This window comes from Salminus brasiliensis, chromosome 9 (genome assembly GCF_030463535.1).
Source record: "Salminus brasiliensis chromosome 9, fSalBra1.hap2, whole genome shotgun sequence".
In the NCBI taxonomy this organism is placed as follows: Eukaryota; Metazoa; Chordata; class Actinopteri; order Characiformes; family Bryconidae; genus Salminus; species Salminus brasiliensis.
This window is the reverse complement of record NC_132886.1, coordinates 12,475,245-12,497,540: the sequence shown is the minus strand read 5'-3', so window position 1 is coordinate 12,497,540 and position 22,296 is coordinate 12,475,245. Positions and strand designations below refer to the sequence as shown.

General features: G+C 40.9%; 1 protein-coding gene across 4 annotated transcripts in view; it reads right to left on the bottom strand.

The window, feature by feature from the left end:
* Positions 1 to 164: 164 nt before the first annotated feature.
* Positions 165 to 22,296, bottom strand: part of clcn5b (chloride channel, voltage-sensitive 5b) — a 25,079-nt gene continuing 2,947 nt past the window's right edge. For all 4 annotated transcript variants that reach the window (XM_072687440.1, XM_072687439.1, XM_072687442.1 and 1 more), the window contains exons 3-13: positions 16,582 to 16,730; positions 15,747 to 15,846; positions 14,072 to 14,259; positions 13,388 to 13,510; positions 10,290 to 10,496; positions 9,201 to 9,281; positions 7,962 to 8,528; positions 7,122 to 7,308; positions 4,535 to 4,933; positions 3,764 to 3,980; positions 165 to 2,569 (exon numbers count right to left, since the gene is read on the bottom strand). In XM_072687440.1, coding sequence (XP_072543541.1) covers positions 2,479 to 2,569; positions 3,764 to 3,980; positions 4,535 to 4,933; positions 7,122 to 7,308; positions 7,962 to 8,528; positions 9,201 to 9,281; positions 10,290 to 10,496; positions 13,388 to 13,510; positions 14,072 to 14,259; positions 15,747 to 15,846; positions 16,582 to 16,730 — 2,309 coding nt within the window. In that variant the 3' untranslated portion in view covers positions 165 to 2,478. The remainder of the gene's footprint in view (positions 2,570 to 3,763; positions 3,981 to 4,534; positions 4,934 to 7,121; positions 7,309 to 7,961; positions 8,529 to 9,200; positions 9,282 to 10,289; positions 10,497 to 13,387; positions 13,511 to 14,071; positions 14,260 to 15,746; positions 15,847 to 16,581; positions 16,731 to 22,296) is intronic.

Sequence of the window (22,296 nt, the reverse complement as noted above, 5' to 3'; positions counted from 1 at the left end):
TTAGTGATATTACAGTCTTCAGGGACAGAACCGGATCAGCAGTGGTTTGTGTGAAGTAATTAGTGCTACAGTGGTGTCACGGGTGCATACGTGTGGGAGTGCACTGCAAACAAATGATGATATCTTCATATTTCTCATTACAAGACAAGTATAACATTATAACATTATTTTCAGATGTTTTTGTTTTATTGAATTGTTGAAAAATAGTTTGGAGTAATTTCAGCATTGTCCTGGAAGATAATTTTGCTTGTTTCAGGCATTATTTCCTAAAACTAGCCAAACAACCTGCCCATAAAATAAGAATTCCTCCAGATTAAGCTCCTCAAAACAAGGAAGTATAAGGTGTTGCCAATAACCAGCACTCATTTTTTTGCAGTGTGTGCAGATTAGAACATTCTTTGGTGTAGACAGACATGTTTTGGGGACGTTAAAGAACACATATTGTGTAAAACATAACTTACACCACTTAAACTGCCACATGCCATATATGAAAAATAAGTGCTAAAAAAAGCACATTGCATTTGTGATTTCACAAAACAGTAACATACACCTGGAATTACAAACTACAGCAGTTCAGTTCAAAATGTCTTCTACATTTGCCATCAGCCAATTTGAGCAGAGATCATTTACATACAAATACATGCAAAGGTTTGATCACCCCTAGTCTGTAAAATGTCTGTAACTTTGAACAGCTAATTAAATAGAAGATGAACTCATCTCCAAAAAGCAAAGAGTTGATTTTCCCTTGCATGAATTAAGCCTAGATCTGGACAACACAGCATGTTGAAGAAGAACGGACAAGGTAGTCCAGGACTAGGCTTAATCCCTGTCTGGGAAAGTGACCAATAAAGATTGAGAGTTTCAACATTTTAAGCAAGATTACTGTTTTATCTTGTACAAGTTCTGCCTGAAAAAGGAAAGAAACAACCTGCTAAACGTGTGGGTACCCCAAGAGATTTGAACTCACAGAGAACCCTTATTAAGACCTTAAGACCTTAATTAGCTTGTTAGGGCTCTGGCTTTTTCCACAAAAAAACTTTCCTGCATCTGAAGTTTTCAAAGAAACTAAATGTGCCAGGCTAAACAAGTCCTGGTGCATTTCGGAAACAAGTCCTTTGGACTAAGTGAAGTTAAAAAAGACATTTTTGGCTACAATGAGGAAAGGTATGTTTGGAGGAAAAAAGAAAAACAAAGGGTGCAGAACTCATGAAGAGAACACCTCCCCAATTGTTGACTGAGCATGCTTTGGGTTTGTGGTGCAGCCAGTGGCACAGGGAACATTTCACTGGTAAAGCATGGATTCAGTTCTTCACCAGCACTTCTGAAAGATAACATCACACAATCTGTAAAAGGTGAAGATGAATAGAGAACTACTTCTACAGCAGTATAATGATTCTAAAGACACCCCCAAAACTTACAGTCCCAATCTCAAATCTCAAAAGAGCAGTGCACGCTGTGGACGACGGCCCATTAGTCGCACAGAACTAGAAGACTTTTGAAAGAAATAATGCGTGACAATCCCTCAAACAAGAACTGAAACACTCTTAAAAGATATAGCTGCTGCAAAAAAAAAAAAAAAAAAAAAAAAAAAAAAAAACATTTACAAGCTGTGAAACCTGCCAATGGACCATGCAGGCTGACAATTATTTTGCTTTGGGCCCTTTTCTTTATTGTTATTTTGAGATTGAAAAGAAGGGAAAACAGTAATTTTGCTTACAATTAGAAAAGAAAATGCTTCATCTTTAACTTTCAGGTCATCTCGCTTATCTATTCATAGTAACCTAAACATTTTGACCAGGGGTGCCAAAGCATTTGCAAGCCTTTGTGTATTAGACCTAATGTATGATATGGGTGCTTTAAAGTCTTTAGTGGGATCTTTGGCTCAGCTGTGGTTTGTGTGGAGTAACGGGTATCATGGCTGTGTGTTCGCTTTGGTGTAAACCGGTATGTTTTTGTGAAATCACACATTTAAGACAAGTGGATCAGCAGTAGGTTGTGTTAAGTAACTGGTACGCCAACAAAAGAACAGTGTTTGGTGTATCCACACATGATTAGGTGATGTCAGACATTAGGCACAGCAGTGATTGGTGGAGTAACTGGTGCAGTGGAGTCCTGTGTGTGTATATATATTAGTGCAGAGCATACAGTAGTCAGTGGCAGCTTGTGTTTCATGTCAACAGCTGCGGCTATGCTTTTCATTGGTTTTCCCATCAAGGCCTCTCAGCTTAACAAAGCTTCCAATGGCACATGGTCTTGTCCAGGCATGCCCCTCTCTGCTGGTATAGAAGCAGCCTCGGGCCACACTCATACCTGCATCCTGTATCAGTAACAAAAACCCCAAAATCCTTCCCACACACACACGCTCACACATTCACACAGGTAAGAACTGCATGATCTGATTCAGCCTTGGCTGTGTGTTCATGTTGAGGAAACGGGCTTCTATGCGTTTCTCCTACCAAAGTCCAGAGAAACTCCTTCTTAGTTAAACAGGATAGAGTCAGGGTCTCTATTGGCCATCTGAGCCATGTGCTTCAAAATGTCCTTCTTGGTGATGATCCCCAGCAGACGTCTACACGGAGAGAGCGAGAGTAAGATGGGAGAGGATGGGAGAAAGAGAAATACAGATTGATGAATGAAATTAGTTTCACTTGAGCAGTAACAAAAACAACCGTTCTGACAACTGAACACAAACAGTGGAAAATAAGGCAGCAGGGCTTCGTTAGCATACGCTCGGGAAAAAAAGAAGTGTGCATTACACAAACGTATGAATATGCAAGCCCACATGTGAGAGTGTGTGTCTGTGTGTGTGTGTTTTAAACAGTTTCTCAATCCTTCAATCGTTCACAGATGTCATTTCCATTTGTTGTGCTGGGAACAGGGCTGGCTCCGGGGAGGCAGAGAAAGATAAACAGCCTGCTCATCTTTCGCCTGTGTGCGCACACATGTGCACACACGCGCACACACACACTTCCAAATCACATCTCATTACGTTAAGGGCAAAACATCAGCAAATAGACACATCAGCTGAGGGATGTTTTGGATGAGACACTAGTCTTGCAAAAACTGCAGGATTTTAGCAGGAGCTGTTTAACATTAGATTGATCTGATCATTAATTAGACAATTGATAATGCTTTCAGTAATGACTGGTTTAATACATGATATTGAGAAGATCAATGTAAGTTCAAGTTCAAAGTTTTATTCACCACATACATAGTTCTGTGAAAGCTGTTAAATGCTTTGATAACTGTCCGCTCACAATTAAGATTTAGAAGTGTTTATAATAGCGTCCATTTGAGTGGCTCCTGAATTTTGACTTTTGACAAGCAGACCTACGCTACTGTTCTTCTTAGCCACTGGCAGACAAATGGAATTCATATAGTGATTTGGTAACGAGACAATGAAAGATGCTAAATATCTCAGCAAGTGATAACAGTGGATTGAGGGGTGTCAGGAAACCACTATAACTCTGCTATGTTCAGAGATTTTTTTTTTATATCCACTTTGAATATTCGACCAAAGGTGTCCAAACTTCTGCATAGTACTGTATCAATCAGTGTATTTATTCAGCTTATAAATTTCACTGACGAGTGGAAAAGCAACATTTCAGAAGAAACCTGAAAACACCAAAATGGAAATTAAAAGGGCGCGATGTTTTGCAATCCACTGGAGCCTTGGACATCATTTTGTAAGTAACCTAGCACGACACCCCCGCACCATCATCCCCACCCTCCACCCCCAAAACATACACAAACAAATACACACCCGTTTTGTGTGACGAGGCACTGGCGGAGGCCAAGTTTTCGGAAGATGTCCACGGTGATCTCCATGGGTGTGTGGTCAGTGATGGCCAGTGGACTGAGGTCCAGAATACTGCGCAAATTGAGTGGAGGAGGGCCACCTAGTGGTTGGGATGGAACATGTTCCGTGAAGAGTATTTGCGATGCTCCTACAATGCCATCCTGGCAACGACGTGCATTATCTGGAAAGGTTATGGTAAAGAGAGGAACGAAGAAGCAAGAGTTAGAATGAAAATCAGAACGTTCCTTTATGTATGTGCATCCACAAAATTCCACTGAACATATACTATGTGAACATATACTATATTTTTACTCTTGAGGATCTGCACATGAGCCAAAATCTGCACCCAATGGCAATTGTTTGAGAGGTATAAAGCTCCTCAGAATTGGACTGTGGATCAGTGGTACTTTCTGGACCAGTGGACTGTTCTCTGGAGTGACGTAGCTCCATTCAATACCTTTGAGATGAGCTGGACTGGAGTTTTATAGACAGAACTAAATCAACCTACAATTTTCTTATGACTAAATGCAATCAAATGCTCACAACATAATGTTCCACCCCCTAATGTAAAGATTTCAAATAGAGGCTGTTGATACAGCAAAGTCCCCCCAAAGACCCCATATTACAAATCAGATACCAGATTATTATAAATGTCTCATTGGACATAACTGGAATGGCCAGAAAGATGACCATGTTTTTAGCTACGCAGCATACATAAGCAAACATATAGCTTACCTATGGATATGACCAGGTCCCTCCGCAGCACAAAGCCCACCAGCCTTTGAGACTGCTGAGAGACCACTATGGGGAACCCACTGTACGACGTTTCCGATATCATCCCCTCCACCTCCTCCACGGTCATCCCGTCCTGCGTCAAGACGGACAGTGGAGGGTCACTCCGCCGCGGCCTCATCACGTCCATGGCAAGAGTCTTGTGCTCAAACTCCTCTTTGGGCTCCAGGAAGGGGTAACCGTTGAGGCGAATGTGCGCCTCGTATATGCCCTCTCGCCCCAGAGCGTCCGCCACCCACTTACTGGTCATGGTGGCCGCCATCAGAGGCACGATGTACTCCAGCCCACCGGTCAGCTCAAACATGATGACCACCAGGGAGACTGTCATTCGTGTAACGCCACCTGGGTGGTGAGAAAGGAGGAGGGAGAGATCAGAAACATTGAGTGGCAGAAAAGTTAAAAAGGATGGACAGAAGAAAGAGAGCATGCTTGAGAGAAAGAAAGAGGGATTAAATAAATACGAAAGGAATGAGGAATAAAGGAATGAACAGGAAGACAAATTGATGAGGACAATCATTCATCAGGAAGGGAGACGGATGGCCAGAAGGCCAGATGAAAAGAGACAAAAGAAAAAAGCAAGGGAGAGACACAGAGAGGCAAAAGAATAAAGGGTCAGAGAGGGAAAAAAAGTTAATGACAAGAGTGTGCAAGCGCTGCCGAACGCTCTCACGAACCGGCTTTGAACACAAGCAGTTTTTTTTTGTTCCTGCAGAATTAACAAGGCCGAAACAGCTGGGATCTGAAAGTTCTACATAGGCAAGAACGTTTGTTCCTGCGCCGTCATGGAAGACCGGTGATGAGAATTTAGTTGGAATTGTAGATCAAAGAGCAGGGCTACACAATAACGACAATAAACCATTTGGAAAATCCAAACAGCCAAATACACATTTTCCTCATCAGATTCCATAACTCAGCGATCCTCATTCAACATCCCTCAGCCAGGCACGCCTTCAGCATGGCTTACAGCTCACATGAGCATGCCAGTGGAAAGCTTTATGAGCTGTGAAACTTCTGGGTTACAAATTGGCAACAACCACGGACATTAAGGATCAAGGCCTTGGCTAAACAAATGCTAGTAATTACACTTATGAGCAAGCAACTTCTAGTTCTAGTGGTGAGCAGAAGAAGGTGGGTCATGGAGGGATCTGCTTAACAGTTCTAGTAGACTAAAGACAAAAGTAGCTAATGTAGGTTAATCTTATAAACAAACAGATTCAAAAGAAGCAGCATCAAAGATATTCTGCATATTATAGTCATATGGTAAATCTTTTTCTCTATCTATCTATCTATCTATCTATCTATATATATATATATATATATATATATATATAGATAGTTATATAAAATATTTTGAATGCAAAATAGTTTCACAATTGTTATTACTGTGTATTTTTTCACACCCAAAATTTCCTAACTAAAAAACAATAAATGCCAACAAAACAAAGAAATTTGGGTAAAAAAAAAAAAAAAAAAAAAAAGGATTTGATAGCAATTCATAATTTGATTAATCAATCAATTTCAATAATCAATAGATTATTCAACTTTCAAAATAGCCATTTGTTGCAGCCCTAACTAACTTGGAATTGATAAATATAAGTCTTATTATATTAGCAACATGTGAATCACATGTTCAACAAACATTTTCAACAAACACTATGTCCAAATGTTTGTGGACACTCCTTCTAATGAATGCATTCAGCTACTTTAAAATGACCCATTGCTGAGACGAAACTATGAACTACAACCAATGATAATTTAACAGTCAATTAGTTGGTTACGTCATTACGCATGTTTCTTGCACTAACTAGGAATGGCTCTGGACTAACGTGGACCACAGATTAAAAGCCAAAGTTTAACCACTGTTGCTTCTTACAGTAATAACTCCCTGAATCTGGACACAGAGCTGCAGTGAAAGCCTACCGAAGCATGTGCCTAAAACCAGTACACATCTATAAAAAGGATAAATCGTCAAGTTGGTCAACCCAGAGACGTTATAAATGAGGGGATCGGTCATGGTTTGCAATATGAAATGGGAGTTCTCGTAAAGCTCAACATGGCGTTAAGTCCCACCTTTAAGAGCCAGTTACAAATAAGTCCCGTCCTTGCTGGTTACACCACAAGCGGAGCAGGGTCGATGATAATGTGGCTCCAGCCAGACCATGTCAAAATAAAAGTCACTAAGACAAACGAAGCAGGAACACAAACAGAGCTAAAATGACTGTCTCAGAATTGCTTGAAACTGAACCAATCTCAGGTTTCCAGATGCAGGCCCCTACTGTTTTAGCTATGCTATAACCTTTTACTAATTTTCACAGATATGAGTAACAGTCACACATATAGTTGCATATGAAACCACATATGCAACTATATGTTAATTAACAACTGTGGTTTTAGAAAAGTGTGATGTGCACATGCAGGCTGCATGAAGCTGTTAATAGCTTTTCATTAGCTTAATTAGCAATTTCTGGGATATGTGGACAATGGGGTCTTTTGGAATTTTGACTGAACTATTCCTTTAAAGGCACCTTACCCAAACATGCTGCAGCCCCGAGCATGGCATAAAGACCTGGAGTGATGCAGTCGGCTCCGGGAGAGCACCAGCTTTTAAAGATGGGCAAGTCATGGTGGTAGTAAGCCAGCTGCTCCATGCCAATGCCCAGCAACCTGCCAGCTATAGCCCCCACTGCCATGCTGGGGATAAACAGACCAGAGGGCACCTGTGGCAGAGGAGAGAAAAAGAAACGGTAAGAAACACAAGAGCATCAATTCAATTCTAATTACTGGAGCATTTTACACCATCAAATATGATCCTTAAGTCTATATGAATTTTGATCAAAAATTAGAAATATTTATAATAAGCTCTATAATACACTCAGTTAAGGATTCAATCCAAAATTTTCATGATATTTTGATCAAAATTTAAATGATCTACAGATGAGGCCAGAGCTGTGTCTCTCTGTCATCTGTCACATTTTTACATTGTGATAACACATTACTTTGACTCATTGTGCCATTACCCGCATTTCATTTACCTCGGAGCTGGGAATGGTGTCACATCCGAGTTGACCACTTTCCAATTAAACAATCTAATAATTGTACACTATTTCATTTAGTGCAACATTTCCAAAAAAACATTAGCTAAAAGATTTTTTGCGAATCTAAGTGTAACAGTGAAATTTTCTACTTGGAGCACAATTCCAACATTCCACTTCAAATGGAAGTTCATAATCTGGTTGCCAACATGCCCAATTAAGCACAATTATTATACAAATATGAAAAAATATATATACATTTATTCCTATAAGAGAGTAAAGTGAGAACAAAACAACAGAGAAGACGACAAAAAAAAAAAAACAAGCTGCTGCAGTACCTTCATGCCGAAAGTGATCACTGTGATGAACATTTTAAAGACCAGTGCCAGTGCCAGCTGCCAGATGGCCGTGTAGACCCCAGGTCCTGCTGGCCGGTCGGCTAGGCTGTTAGCGCTCTCGCTAAAGTTGGCGCTTTTTTCTCCGGCCTTGTCCAGAGGGAGATAGTCACACAGCTTGGAAGAGTCCAACAGGCTGCAGTCGTTAAAAAGCTCTGAGATCAGCTCACTGCCGCTCATGCGGGTGTATTGGTTAGGGAAGGCCAGCACAGCCGTGGCCAAAGCCACCACCAACACCTCCAACACAGGGTAGTGGCCCAGCCGGGTGGTCTTCCGCCGCCGGCACCAAGCGATGTTAGCCCGAATAAAAAAAGCCCCCCAAAGGCCGCCGAAAATACCCAGCAGCACGAAGGGGAAGAGCTCCAGGAAGTGCCACGGAGTGTGGAACTCCACAAAGAACAGAACCAAGCGGGTGTTGCCGAAAGGGTTAATGGAGCGCAGGGTGAAGGCTGCAACCAGGGCAGCGAAGAAGGAACGCCACAGCGTCTTCAGAGGGAAGTAGTAGCTGACCTGGAGATGGACAAAGCAGCATAAAGATACAGTCGAGAACATATTAGGTGTAAATACATTATATGTCCAAATGTTTGTGGACACCCCTTCTAATGAATGCAATCAGCTACTTTAGGTTGCATCCACTGCTGAAACAGACTGAGTCTTGTCCCTGAAGAGAAGTGTTGCCAACAGAATAGGAGCAGATAAACATGAACTTATTGGAACCATGCCTAATGCCAGGTGTGGGCTAGACGAGTATAAACCCCCCCAGCATTGAGCTGTGGAGCAGTGGAACTGTGTTCTCTGAAATGATGGTTGGTGCACCATCCAATACTTTTGGGATGAGGTGGGGTGGTGATCATCCAATACAACTGACCTTACTAATACTCTTAGTAAGGTCAATGAGGACAAACAAAGAGGATGTGCTCATGTATTAAAAGCAATTTGAAAGGTTAGATGCCCCCAGACGTTTTGGGGGGCGGTACATGTACACACCTCAGTGTATTAATCAAGTTTACATAGTAGATGGCTCAATATAACATGGACCAAGACATGAAAATTCATGCATACATGTTGTGTTTGACATTACATTTCTCTTTTAAATTTACACAAAATACTTCATAAGGACATACATTAAGGGATTTCATAATATACTGTATGTTAAGGGCTGTACATAGCCATCTACCATACCTCCTCTAGACTGAAAAGCACTCCTCCTATAGGCGCTCCAAAAGCTACAGATACACCCACAGCAGACGCTGCCGAGAGCACCTGAGACAATACAACAAGAACCATTTGAAACACACACAAAGACACACAAACGAGATAAAAAATAGACTTTTGTGGCAGCACATCTTAGCACAAAAAAGACATTTGTGGCCTGTAAAAGACATCATTGTGTCTGTATAAAATATAATCCTAGTTTGCACAACAGATAAAACAGTTTTACAGTGACAGTCCTGGTCCTGAGCTTCCACTGGTGTCTTACATTTCTAATATCTAATTTCCGACAGAAACTTGCCAGTGTCATTTCAGACAACTATCAATACAAAAATGCTATATAATTAAGATAAATAAATATTTTTATAAAATTATTTTATATTCATTCATAATTATTTATAAATTATCTTAATAATTATAAATAAATAATCACAAAAATCGCAACCTTCAGAATTTATAAGCGTTCAAAGAGCTTCAAAAGAAGTCATCAATCCACTTTACTATAAGCACCCAGATTCACACCTTTTAATCAGTCTCTGTAGCTGTCCAGTTGTTCATTATTGCGTTGGAACGGTTACATGCTTAGTGGGGCAGCCGTGGCCTTAAGGTTAGAGAAAAAGGCTTGGGACCGGTTCAATCCCCTGCGCTGGCAGGAAGTCGGGGCAGTAGGAGTGAAATAACAGTGTGTTCTAAAAATTCTTAGCCTTAGCTGATGACTTCAACATAAGCTCCAGTCCAAAAAGGCTGAAAATCTAGAGCGTGGCTCTCTGCCTGCTGGCCAATCTGACCATCCTGGTTAACTGGGCCATATCCTCTGGAAAGGTAGGAGGCAAATCTATACATATTATATTACTGTTCTTTAGCCTGAAACACAAAGAAACTTCTCTTCCCTATTCCTCCCCATCACGTCTCAAAATCCCTCCCTATCCACTTTAGCCTTATCTTGTTGTGCATTAGTTCAATCTCCCACCTCTGCTTCCTTATCTCCCCATCACCACTCCTCCATTTTCCACTTCCCCACAACAACACTCTCACTTTCACATCTCGTCTCCTTCCTACCTCTCTCCTCTTGGCCTCGTTCTTGCGGTACTTGGTGAAGAGGTGGCACAGGATGTTTGCGCAGCAACAGGCCACATGCACCAGCGGCCCCTCCTTACCCAGACTGAGGCCCGACGACACGGCTAGGACCAGAGTGATGGTCTTTATCACAAGCGTCCACTTCCCCAGATATCCTCGGATTATGAAACCACTCAGAATGGTCTTAATCTGAGGCAGAGACACCAATAGAGAGAGAGGGAACACTGTTAAAGGAAACTTTACAGTCAACCTTGGTCATATCAAGCACAATCCATTGCATCTTGGCATTTAAAATGCTAAATTCCTTGAAGAACATCTCTAGTAGTAGAAAGTAGTACGGAGTATTACAGACATATTCTTGGGTTTCCTTGCTTGTTAAGGTCTATTTACAAGTGTTCTATAAAGTTCAGGTCAGGGGACTGTGAGGGCCATCCCAAAAGCTTCAGTGTGTGCCTCTTCAGGTAGTCCATGGTGGACTGTATTTCAGATCATTATCTCATTGCAGAAGCCATCCTCTTTTCAGCTTCATCAATTTAACAGCAGCATTGACATGTGCATCCACATCATCCATTATTTTGGAATCCTTTGCTGCCAATTCCAAAACCAATAAAATGCCAAAACCCCAAAATCATGACACAACCACCCCATGCTTCACAGCTGGCAAGGCATTCCCTACCTCTAAACAGCTTCTGACAGTTGGGTGACGGCCATTGGACAATGGGGCACATCTACGTTAATCAGTTCATTCAGAAATGCACATTAAGGTCACATTAAGAACCGACCATGCCTTCTGATATCTGATTCACAGTGACTTTAAAGCTCTATAGAAAGAGGAGACTAATGAAGAAGTGTCTTGAGACACGTTATCATCAGTAACCCTTAATTCATTATTCCACTCTCAGTCTGAGGGAGGGGTAGAGTGAAACTGCAGCGTTCCCCGGATTATCATTTGTTTGATAGCGTCTCGCTCTTGGCAGGAACCTAGCACTTAAAGGCTCTTTGAGGAAATGGATCATCATTTTTTACTCATTTGGGCCCTTTTGCTCAGAGATTTAAGCTCAAGGCTTAAATAATTAAAGCTTTAACAGTTCCCTTTGTCTTAAGGCTTTTTATCTGACAGTGCGATTTATAAGTAAGGTGATGCCCAGCCCGTTTTTATACGCAGGACTAATCCACACAAATATGTGGCTTAACATCTGCAGACAGCTGATTCTCTTTCTTATGGCTTGGTTAAAATGGCAGAGGGGATAAACAACACACAGAGTGGCTTCTCTCTCCCATACTGGGGAAACAAGTCACAGCTGCCTTAGACAAGGAGAAGAGCTTTGTTAATGCTCAGCTCCACACACAGCATACACAAAAGGATAAACACGGATCACATGGAGAGTTGGTGCAGAGCACAAGTGTATGTCACAATGTTTTCAGACTGCTTGACTGAGATAAATGGGGCATATTAACCATTAAAAACATAAATATACTGCCAGATCTATTCAGAACATTAGAAACAATAAGACTCATTACCAGACCAATCTCCAACCTGCACTTCTCACTAAAAAATACAGACCTCCTCAGTTTCTCCTGAGTAATGATATTTCATCTGGGTACAGAGCAGAAACAGCTCTACCCGGGGCAGTTAATGACCCCAGACTCTGTGCTAATAAGAATAACATATCAGGTCTTGCACTGCTTGATTTTTTCTGCTGATTTTGAAACTGTATACCACAATAATAATAGATAAACTTGAAAAAGGACTCTAATGCACGGTTACTCTGACTTTTATAACATTAAACAACAATTAAAAAAAAATTCTAATAAAAAAAGCTCGACAACGTTTTAAATGCAGTTATTTCCAAACAGTAGAGTAGATTTTACCTTAAGAGACCTTTACCTTGCATCCTCTACATATAGAACACATATACAATCTCGTAAACACAGCCGCTCACTGGACAGCACTGTTAGTCTACTGCTGTAATCCGGGTAGATTTCGCACTGTTTATGAAGTCGTGTTGACTCAATAATAAAATACAGTTTCAGAGTTGGATCTGTCTTTGTTTTTCATATTTTTCATCTCTTGATTTTTGGCAAACGGATGTGATCCCCTCAGAGTATTAAACATTTTCCATCCATCTTTTATACATATATTAATTATTTTATGAATCCAGTTTACACACTTTATGGAGTCCAGACTTAGCAACTTCTCCTTCGACAGAAATCTTAAAGCACTTTTTTTTGTAGCAACTTAAAGTCTTTCAGTTCTTGTAGTTTGGACAGTTTCCGAATCTTCTTCTAAGATATTCTTGCATGCACAGCTTGTTTAAGGTCTATTCACAAGTGTTCTATGAATGCTTAGGTCAGAGAGTGAGGGTCATTCCAAAAGCTTCAGCTTGTGTCTCTCCAGGTAGTTGACAATGAATTCTAAGGTATATTATGGGTTATATATTATGCTGCTGTAGAAGCCATTCTCTTTTCCTCAGCCTTTTAACAGATGGTTTGACATTGCATCCAGGATTTGCTGGTATTTCTCCCTGTATTCGTGCAATATTACCAATGCCACTGGCATCAACACAAATGGAATGTACATTTGAAGGTACAACACCCTCATGCTTCACAGTTGGCAAGGTGCGTTTTTTAATGTAATGCTGTTCTTTTTTTTCTCTCCAAACAGCCCTTTGCTGATTGTGGTCAAAGAACTCTATTTTGATGTTATCATTTCACAGCACTTCTTAAACACATCTGGCTTCTCTAGGTGTTCTGCAGCATGCTGCAAATGTAGAGTTTTGTGACAAGGTCTAAACTTGTTTGCCAATCGAGATCTGAGGCATTGTCTTAGGGTGTCCAAACGTCTTGAACTGGCCACATTGGTGATTAAAAAAAAAAAAAAAAAAAAAAAGAATCAATGAAATCACACAAATTTATAAAATTCAATAAAAATAAATGTTATGAAACAGAAAAAAATGATCTGAGATATTGTTTTGTGTGTGATTAGCTACAGAGATTTTGTATGTGTGTGTGGGAGTGAGAGAGAGGGAGAGAGAGAGAATGAGAAAAGAGGAAAGGCACAGACACATAGGGTTTTTTACCTCAGGGATTCCAGAGCCACAGGCATATGGAGCAAAGGCTCTGACCAGGATGACAGCCAGGAATGAGAAGAGGAGAGCCCAGCACACATACATCAGATAATTCACCACATATGCACTCGCCCCCTAGTGCAAACACAAAAAACTGCATCATCAGCCACAATCGGTCACCATCCGAAACAGAAACAGCACCAAGTAAAACACTTTCTGCTCAGTCACATGATAATATTCAGTAAGAAATTTCAGATCTTCAGTATCATTTGTAAAGTGACCCTGCCCCCCAAAAAAGACCACCAAGCACTTAAAAGCATATCTGGTTTCAGAAGTTGCAGTTGCAACTTCCTGTTGTGGTTTAAAACTCTGCGCCACTAGAGGGAGTGATTAGCCCTACACTTCCTGAGCCACAGCGGAAGAGTGATTCAGCCAGTAAACATGAGAATCTGCTCACAGCAAAACATCTGTTCACGGCCACTGCATGATTCTCAGCAGATAGAGCTGTCACTTTATCAAATTTCTTATTAAACAAATGGAATCTGGAACAGGAAAAAAATGTTTGACGTCCCAGACTGAGATCCTCCTGAAGTTCACAAGAAACCCCTGAGATATGCTTCTCTTGGACAAGCTGGAATCAGCCTCCATTATCTGTTTGTCTGTGTGCATGTGTGTGTGCGTGCAATAAGCACCTACCTCAGTGACTCCCACCATGAGCTCAGCCCAGCTTTTCCACTGGGGGCATTTGTCTCTCTCCTGGAAGGTGGTCTCCTTGGAGTCCCAGCAGCAGTGCTCATGATTGTACCAGAAACCGTTCAGACACACACCTTCCCTAAGGTCTGTCAGCCAGTGAGCTGCAATGTCGATACCTCCCGCCAAGGCTCCTACACATACAGACAGTGAGCGAGAGAGAGAGAGGATAAAGTTATCATACTGTTGCATGATCATTATTATTATTATTGCATGTACAAGTTTGGGAACCCTGGCCTAATCACATATTTTGTTGGGTGTTTTTGTCTCATCATGAAGAAAGTAGTTTAGATGTTGTGAACCTGTCTGAAGAACAAAGTCTGGTTCCAGATTTCTCCTGGAACCCATTCAGCACAGCGTGGATGGGTTCAACTCCATTGCCAGCTCGCCTGATTTACCATCATTATGCACCGATTTACCAAACCAGGTGTTGGAGGATAACTATAAATAATACTAGACTTAAGGACCATAAGGAGAGCTTTAGAGAGGTTTTAATGAACAGTGATGTAAAAGTATTACTTTATGCATGAATGTTATTTATATTAATTATTAATAATGAATCAATAAGCACTGTTAATTATCATGCTGCCTAAAGAAGCAGATTTTTAATAATCATTGTAATAATTTTAATATGTGTCAAAAACTTTTGCACAGTACTGTGTATATTTAAAAAAGGAACACTGACTACAAATGCACTTTGTTTTTGGCCAGAGTGCCAACCATTTTTGCATAAAATGAACAGATGCATGGAATATTATCCTGTAAAATAGCAACGTTACCAACACACTGACATACATATAGTCCCTGTTTACTGTATTAATGTTATTCATACTTATTCTTATAGTGTTTTTCTGAGTAAACAAACACAGATTGCCCAGATAAATATCTGTAGATATCACATTTCTCAGGTGTGAGCCTTTTGCAGAGTACTGTGTGTAGTGGACTAAGAGAATAGGAGAAGACTGTAGACTGATGCTGAAGTGATAAAGTGATGAAAGGCAGTATTCAGACAGATTACTGTCTGACAGATAAGAGTTGTATCTTCACAACTCTCTCCACACTTAGCAACACCTCTTGGCAGTGTTTTCATTTTTCATCCACAGTACTGTGATCAGACACGGTCATGAAAGGTGCCAAATTCCAGCATCCTCCTTTTATTTAGCACTGCAACATCAGCTTTTTTCTGTCCTGGCACCAAAGTGGTGGAACAAACTTCCCCTGGGTGTCCGAACGGCAGAGTCGCTCACCGTCTTCAAACCCAGACTGAAGACCCACCTCTTCCAAGAATACCTGGGCGAAGAGTAGAGTACTATGGTCTCCATATTGACTTGTGTTCGGCAGTGTCTAAGCTTAGAGGTATCTTTTTTTAGTCAAATTTTTAGTCTATTTAAACTAGCTGAGGTTATTCTTGGGTAAATAGCTGGGCACTTTTGTAAGTCGTAGAGAAGAGTGTCTGCTAAATGCCTTAAATGTGAATGTAATGTATATCTGCATTTTCCATTGTTCAATATAATTTAATAGGACCCCATTAATAGGACCGCTGCAATAGCATGAACAGGAAATAAAAAGGTACGTATAAAGCAAACCACTGCTGTGGGTTGACTGGGGGTGGGGGGCTGACCTGACATTAGTCCGATGAGGAGCATCAGGAGCCAGCCAGAGAAAGCATCGCTCAAACTGAAGAGAAGAGCCTGCACAGACTGCTTTTTCTTTCTTCTGATCTGAGAGACAAACAGAGACAGGACATTCATTTGCACCCCAAAAAAAATACACTATTTACACTGTAGGTCAAAAAATGGGGAAATGCTTTCAATAAAAATGAGCATGATTTCTTTCGCAATAAAACTTATTTCGCAAGGGCATGACTTCTTTTAAACAGAACACCACCAAATGAGATAAATATTTGTTACAGTACTGCACTGGGAAAAACTCTCATATCATGTCAGCCTTCTGTTCATTATCTGTTTATCCACTTTTGGAAGAAAATGTTTTTTATCTATGTTTTTAACAATAGTCTTAAAAAGAAATGTGTCGAATCATCATAACAGAACGTGTATTTGTACCAAATTGTCATGGTACAGATGTCACAGTTTGATGCATACAGGTGTGACGATTGTAGTAGATTTAGGAGTATCACAATTGCAACATTACTCCCCCCCCCATTCTGCCCTACCCATCTCTCGCTGCTGTGTGTAGACAGAATGACTCGCATGTCTTTTGTTTTCTTTTCGTTAGGCAGCTGTAGGGTATGTGTGTGGAAATGTTTACACACCACAGGTTGTACCAACTACCTCACTAGGTGAAACAAATTGTAAACACAATGTGTGTGTGTGTGTATATATATATATATATATCCTCATGCAACGCCATCTGCAGGAGCCTGAAGTTTTTCTATTTTATTTTACCCAAATGTTTCACAGACGATGTATCCTGTCGTGCCCAGCCTGTTGCCTCACCTCTCTGTGGCGGTCTCGGTCTTTCGATTTCTCCCTCACCCAGTCGATGGTATTGAAGTCTTCATAGGTGCCCACCCCAGGCACCCCATCATCTAGGAGATCCAGCAGACCAGCACTGCCAGCCGGTCCCCAGCTGCCATTACTGTAGCCTGCACAGGTTAAAAAAAGAAGAAAAAGTACCCCCTTAAAAATAACAATGCCAAAAAGGGAACTTTAGACCAACGCCACATTACAATCACTTCTGCTTCCCTAAAGAGTTGTGAGAGTTTAAAGAACCTTGAAAAAACACATCAATAATGTAATGAAAAAGGTCTATACCTAGTAAAAATGCATGCGCCCAGATTAAGAATCATAAACGCAATGCTATGAGAAACCACACATTCTTGTCTCCACACTATTGTCCTGTCCAGGTCATATCGGTCAATAGGCCGACATAATAAGGCACAATAAGAGTGAATACATTAAATTGTGAGAGCAAGGCATATCAGAAAGCTTCTACATCAGAGAGGAAGAACGGTTATTGTTGTTCTTCCAGAGAACTTCCAGATAATATCACGATCTCATTTGTTCATGACAGTCTTCTATTGTGGTACGTGGTTATTAAAGAGCCTAATGTAGCTGCCAATACCACGGCATGGCTCTAAAAGCCATGCTCAACAAAAGGAACTAGGCTTGCCGAGGCCACAAAAATGGCATTAATAACATGAGACAAAGACCAAGGCCAACACACATGCCAACCAAAGCTGAAAATGTTGTGGGAAGTTCCAACATTCATCAAACCCAAAGCATTCATTCCAATATCGGATGAGAACAATACACCACCATTTGTACAAAAAGACAATAAGCGAAAACATGTGAACATAATAACAGGCAGGTCCAACGTCAATATAGCTGAAACAGCAAAACTGAAAATGAAAATGGGGGTCTGGGAAAACTAAACCACCATGACTGAAACCACAAGACTGAAGAAGAAGAAAAGAGCAGCTTATACTGCTTCAGTCCTAATTCAGGGAAAGCAGAGACCAGATAACTAGGCTGGCTGCTAAGGTTACAATCTTATATGTAAAATCAATACAGCACGCAAAATTAATCAGATGGCTTATTCACACAGAGACACACACACAGAGACACACACACAGAGACACACACACAGAGAGACAGAGACACACTTATTAACAGAAAGCTTTGAGATGTGCCAAAAGCTTTCAATCAAACAAGTACGGCAGGCTCCACCACAGACAGGAAGGGCAACTCCATGGGTGTGAAAGCAATGTGCTTAAGAATATTTAAAACATCCGAATAGGACAACGAACTGCACCTCGCCTAAAACCCTAGTTTAGAGGAATAGTGTAGTGATCTCACCTCTTCTCAGTGGTGAGACAGCACAAGTACTCAAACACAGACAAACTGCTGGTTTGACCTCTTCCCTTTTATAGTTCCTTTTATTGTGGTGTATTTAACATGTTCTATATTAAAGCAGCCCTAGAATAGAAAACTGGATTTACCCTGTCATATTTAAATAACGAGAGTTCGGTACATGAAAGTAACAGTTTACGTTCAGGTTTTGAACACAGGTTTCTTAGCCAAGACATGTTTACAGAGAAAGTGTTTGCACTGGAGCTATGAGGTGTGCAAGCTGTGCAAACTGCATGCCTTCTGCATCACACCCTGGCCCCTCATCAACTCTCAAACAGATCTGCTTATGTGTTTCTGATACTGTGCCGCAAGCTATTGACTAGAAACAACAAAAGCATGAGCATTATTAGTAACAGTATCAGTCTGTTCTCCCTCCTGCCATCAGGAAGAAGGTACCGCAGCATCCGGTCCAACACGACCAGACTCTGCAACAGCTTCTTCCCCCAAGCCATCAGACTCCTCAACACAACTCAACTCCTGAACTGATATCTTACACTCTCCCTCTCTCTCTCTCTCTCCCTCTCTCTCTCTTTCCAACCATTTATCCCAGATAACATGGGAAGCATTTTTTGCACAAGCATTTGCACTGATAACTTTACTACCTCACTGGACTCTATTTATCGCACATTGCACAACTTGCACACTACAGTCATTATTTATTATCCTCTGTCTGTACTGTGTTGTCTGTCCGCACTTGTTTGTTTGTGTTGCACTTGTGTCTTGTATGCACTGTCTATGTTGCACCATGGTCCGGGAGGAACGTTGTTTCGTTTCACTGTGTACTCTGTTTGTAGTTGAAATGACAATAAACCCACTTGACTTGACTTGACTTGAGATATCAAGATTGTGTACATTTGATTTGCACTAGGCTATTACTCTAATGCAGTTATTAGTGGTACACCAGCCACACCGCCACCTTATAAATAACTTCTTCAATTGCAATATAATACTTTATTGATATTTGGAAAGACAACAGTTTAATATCCAGTTTACAGTACCATCAACAATGTGAGTTAAAACAGACACAGGACAGAGATGCACACACATCCCTGGGCTAAAAGGAACAGTTTGATGGTGGCCTTTGGTGGACGTTTAGTGTATATACAACTATATGGGTTAATTTTTTTTTATGTGACCTCAGCAAAAGCCATCAAATTGACATGTTAATGAGATCATTTATATTAATAACCAGTGCTCAGCTCTTGGTGCCAAAATGGAAAAACTGAAAGTGAGAGTCAAGGGTGTTAATAAGAGACACTGATTTGGCCAAATATGGTAGATATGTACCATGTTGTGTCAAGTGTAACAGCAGTAACTCCTATGTACTCTGGAAAGTGTTGACAAGAGAACATTTAGAGAATCACAGGCAGTTTCAGTGCTTAATGCCACACTGCATGGATGAGACAGAGTGATTTTATGGGTTTCTAACAACACATGCAAATGAGGCGAGACTGTGATAGTGTCATGTCACACAAACATGATGAAAACATGATGGCAAACATCACCACAACAGTATTGGCTCCTAACCACCAAGTAAACCTGGTGGTGCATTTTAGCATTTTATGCATCTGGCCCAATACGTTGACTATTGGACAGATCATAATAATAAAAAATGTGTGAGATAGTAGTGCATGATGTATTTATGAGAGGCCCTTTTAGTATTATGAGGCTGCCTTCTTCTACTGGAGCAGAAGAAGAAACACAGGCTAAGAAAAATAAAGATGATTCAGAGTTTCCTCCAAGCCTACTCCCTTACACAATTCTACCATGTTCCTATATTCCTGGAACCACACACACACACACCCACAAACACACACACACACACACACACACACACACACACACACACACACACACACACACACACACACACACGTACGTACAGGGGTGCCAGGGGGCATGGGAATAAGCTTTGATTGGTCAGGAACTTTTCTCTGGTGTATGTAAACTTACTGGTGGCCTTTGACGTTTTCTCCTGAGAGAGCTGTGCTAAAGGACTTAGTCAGGCAAGTGAGACAGCATGGAGTGCAAGAGCATAAGAGCATTTGTATGTGTGTGCATGTCTGTGTGAGGAGGAGGAGGGTGTATGTGACTCACTGAGTGACCCAAGAGCACTGCTGTGTTGCAGTGAGAATTCTGACTGGTGGTCTCTTCTTGGAATTAGACCTGTGAAAATTCCAAGCAAGCTTCCAGGAAGGAAGAACGACACAGCGTTTCAGAGTGAGCCTTATTAGTGCTGGGAAGTACTGATGAAGAATCAACATCGGAACACTGCAACATTCCCCAAACGTCTCATGTTAAGATCATTTTAAGAAAGTCTGGATTTAATAAGTTATTGAATTCATGTGTCCTGAGTGCTGCCATGTTAGAATGCATTCTAGGCCTGGGACCCACTTCAGACACAAAAAGTATTGGGACACCTGCTCATTGATTGTTTCTTCTGAAATCAAAGGGATTCAACTCATCCCAACGATATTTGATAGAGCACCACCATCATTCCAGATTAGACAGCTCCACAGGTCAATAATGGGGGGCTTTACACCCCTCTAGCCCATACCTGGAATAAGACACAGTGCCAATACGTTCATGTTTAGCTACTCCAGAGTGTCTATTGACAATACTTGCCTATAGGGACTAGAGTGTGTGCATTTGCACATCTGTGTCAAGTTAAAGTAGCTAAATGCATTCATTTGAATCAGTGTCCACAAATATTCAGATATTTAGTGTACCTGCCACTCAGCTGCTGTACACTGAAACATGAAGAAAGAGCCCATACCATAGTGTTTCTGTTCTAACACTGGTTAGTCACAGTTCCCCAGTGGCAGCTCTGTAGTAAACACTTCCATAAAACTAATGACACTCAATTTTGGTGGATATTGAGTCATGGATTTTTTTTTCTGCAAGCCAGCATCTAGAAGACAGTTTTTTTTGTCTTTATGGGTCAAGCCTGTTGTCTGCCTTTCCGTGTCTTCACCAATGATCAATAAATCCATATTTCCACTACTGCATGGAGACATTCTGGTTTCAGCCAGCCCACTGCTACTGGGATTACATTATTACAGCAGTATGAGTAATTTTTTCCTGGCAAATATTTTTGGCAGGCCACACACATTTATTACACTGAGTTAGCAATATGGAATATGTGTTATGATGCATGCTAATATTTTTACTTTACTCATTATGATATAATTATCATTATATTCTGAACATGTTGAGACAAACCCAGTTAAACTGTAGGGTCTCTGTAGGTTTCCCTTAACTCTGATACACACTTCTCTTATTGTTTCTTCCTGTTCCTCATGCTTGTACTCATGACTCAGCACTATTAACATTACAGGGTGCCAAAGAATGCATTTATCCAGGATTTTAAGATGATGTATAAATAGTAAGTATGGGACTTTGATTGGGGCAAAATTATGACCCAGATGCAGTTTATCAAGCTAATTTACAGCCCTGTTATTTTGTCTCTGAATTAAACATGCTGATGGTGGACCAAAAATGTCATTTTTTCATAATTGTTCTCAAGTGTTACTGGACAGTGTTAACATCCTTGACATCCTATCTGTTCTCCCGCTGGATAACCACATCAGATAATGCTGTGGTCAGCCTACAGGTAGCCGCTCCAGAGGTGTCCTTTCGCTACAAAAACAACCACATCAGTGCTTGCTATAGTCAGCTTAGCTTCAGATTTTAGCAGCTGCACAGGTTTCCTTCGCTCGGCTTAAAATTACTTTAGCCTTTTTAGCCTCGCTTCCATGTTCCCATCTTTTACTGAGGCTTTGGGGACGGTAATAAAATTGAGACCAGAGAGAGGGGGTCAACTATGCCTAGATGAACACAGCTTTTCGTTCTGGGGCACCTTTAAACAAGAAACCACAGGCACATGAAGTACATGAACCCTGTATGATAGCACACATTAAAGTAAAAAATGTCCCATCTTTACGTTGGCCTTTAAAGCTAGTCCTTAAAAGAGTACAGCTGGTCCAGCTGAGATGAATGCCTCATCTGGACAAAGATAAGATAGGAATCTCAGCATTCAGATAGGAGGCTCAGGCACAGATCATGGAATTTTCCTCTCTTCTTAAAAACAGAAAGTACATAAGTGCTGTTAAAGGTTTAAAAAAAAAAACTCGTGCATCCCAGTGATTTAGGAATCATTTGTGCTTAGAGGTTTTTGGAAAACTCAAGTCTTGATTCTAGGGGATAAGAATAGGTCATGTTAAAATGAATTATGACGGGTTTTGGCACATAAACTCACACAAGTGCTTAAAATGGGCCTCAGGAAAAAACAAAACACAC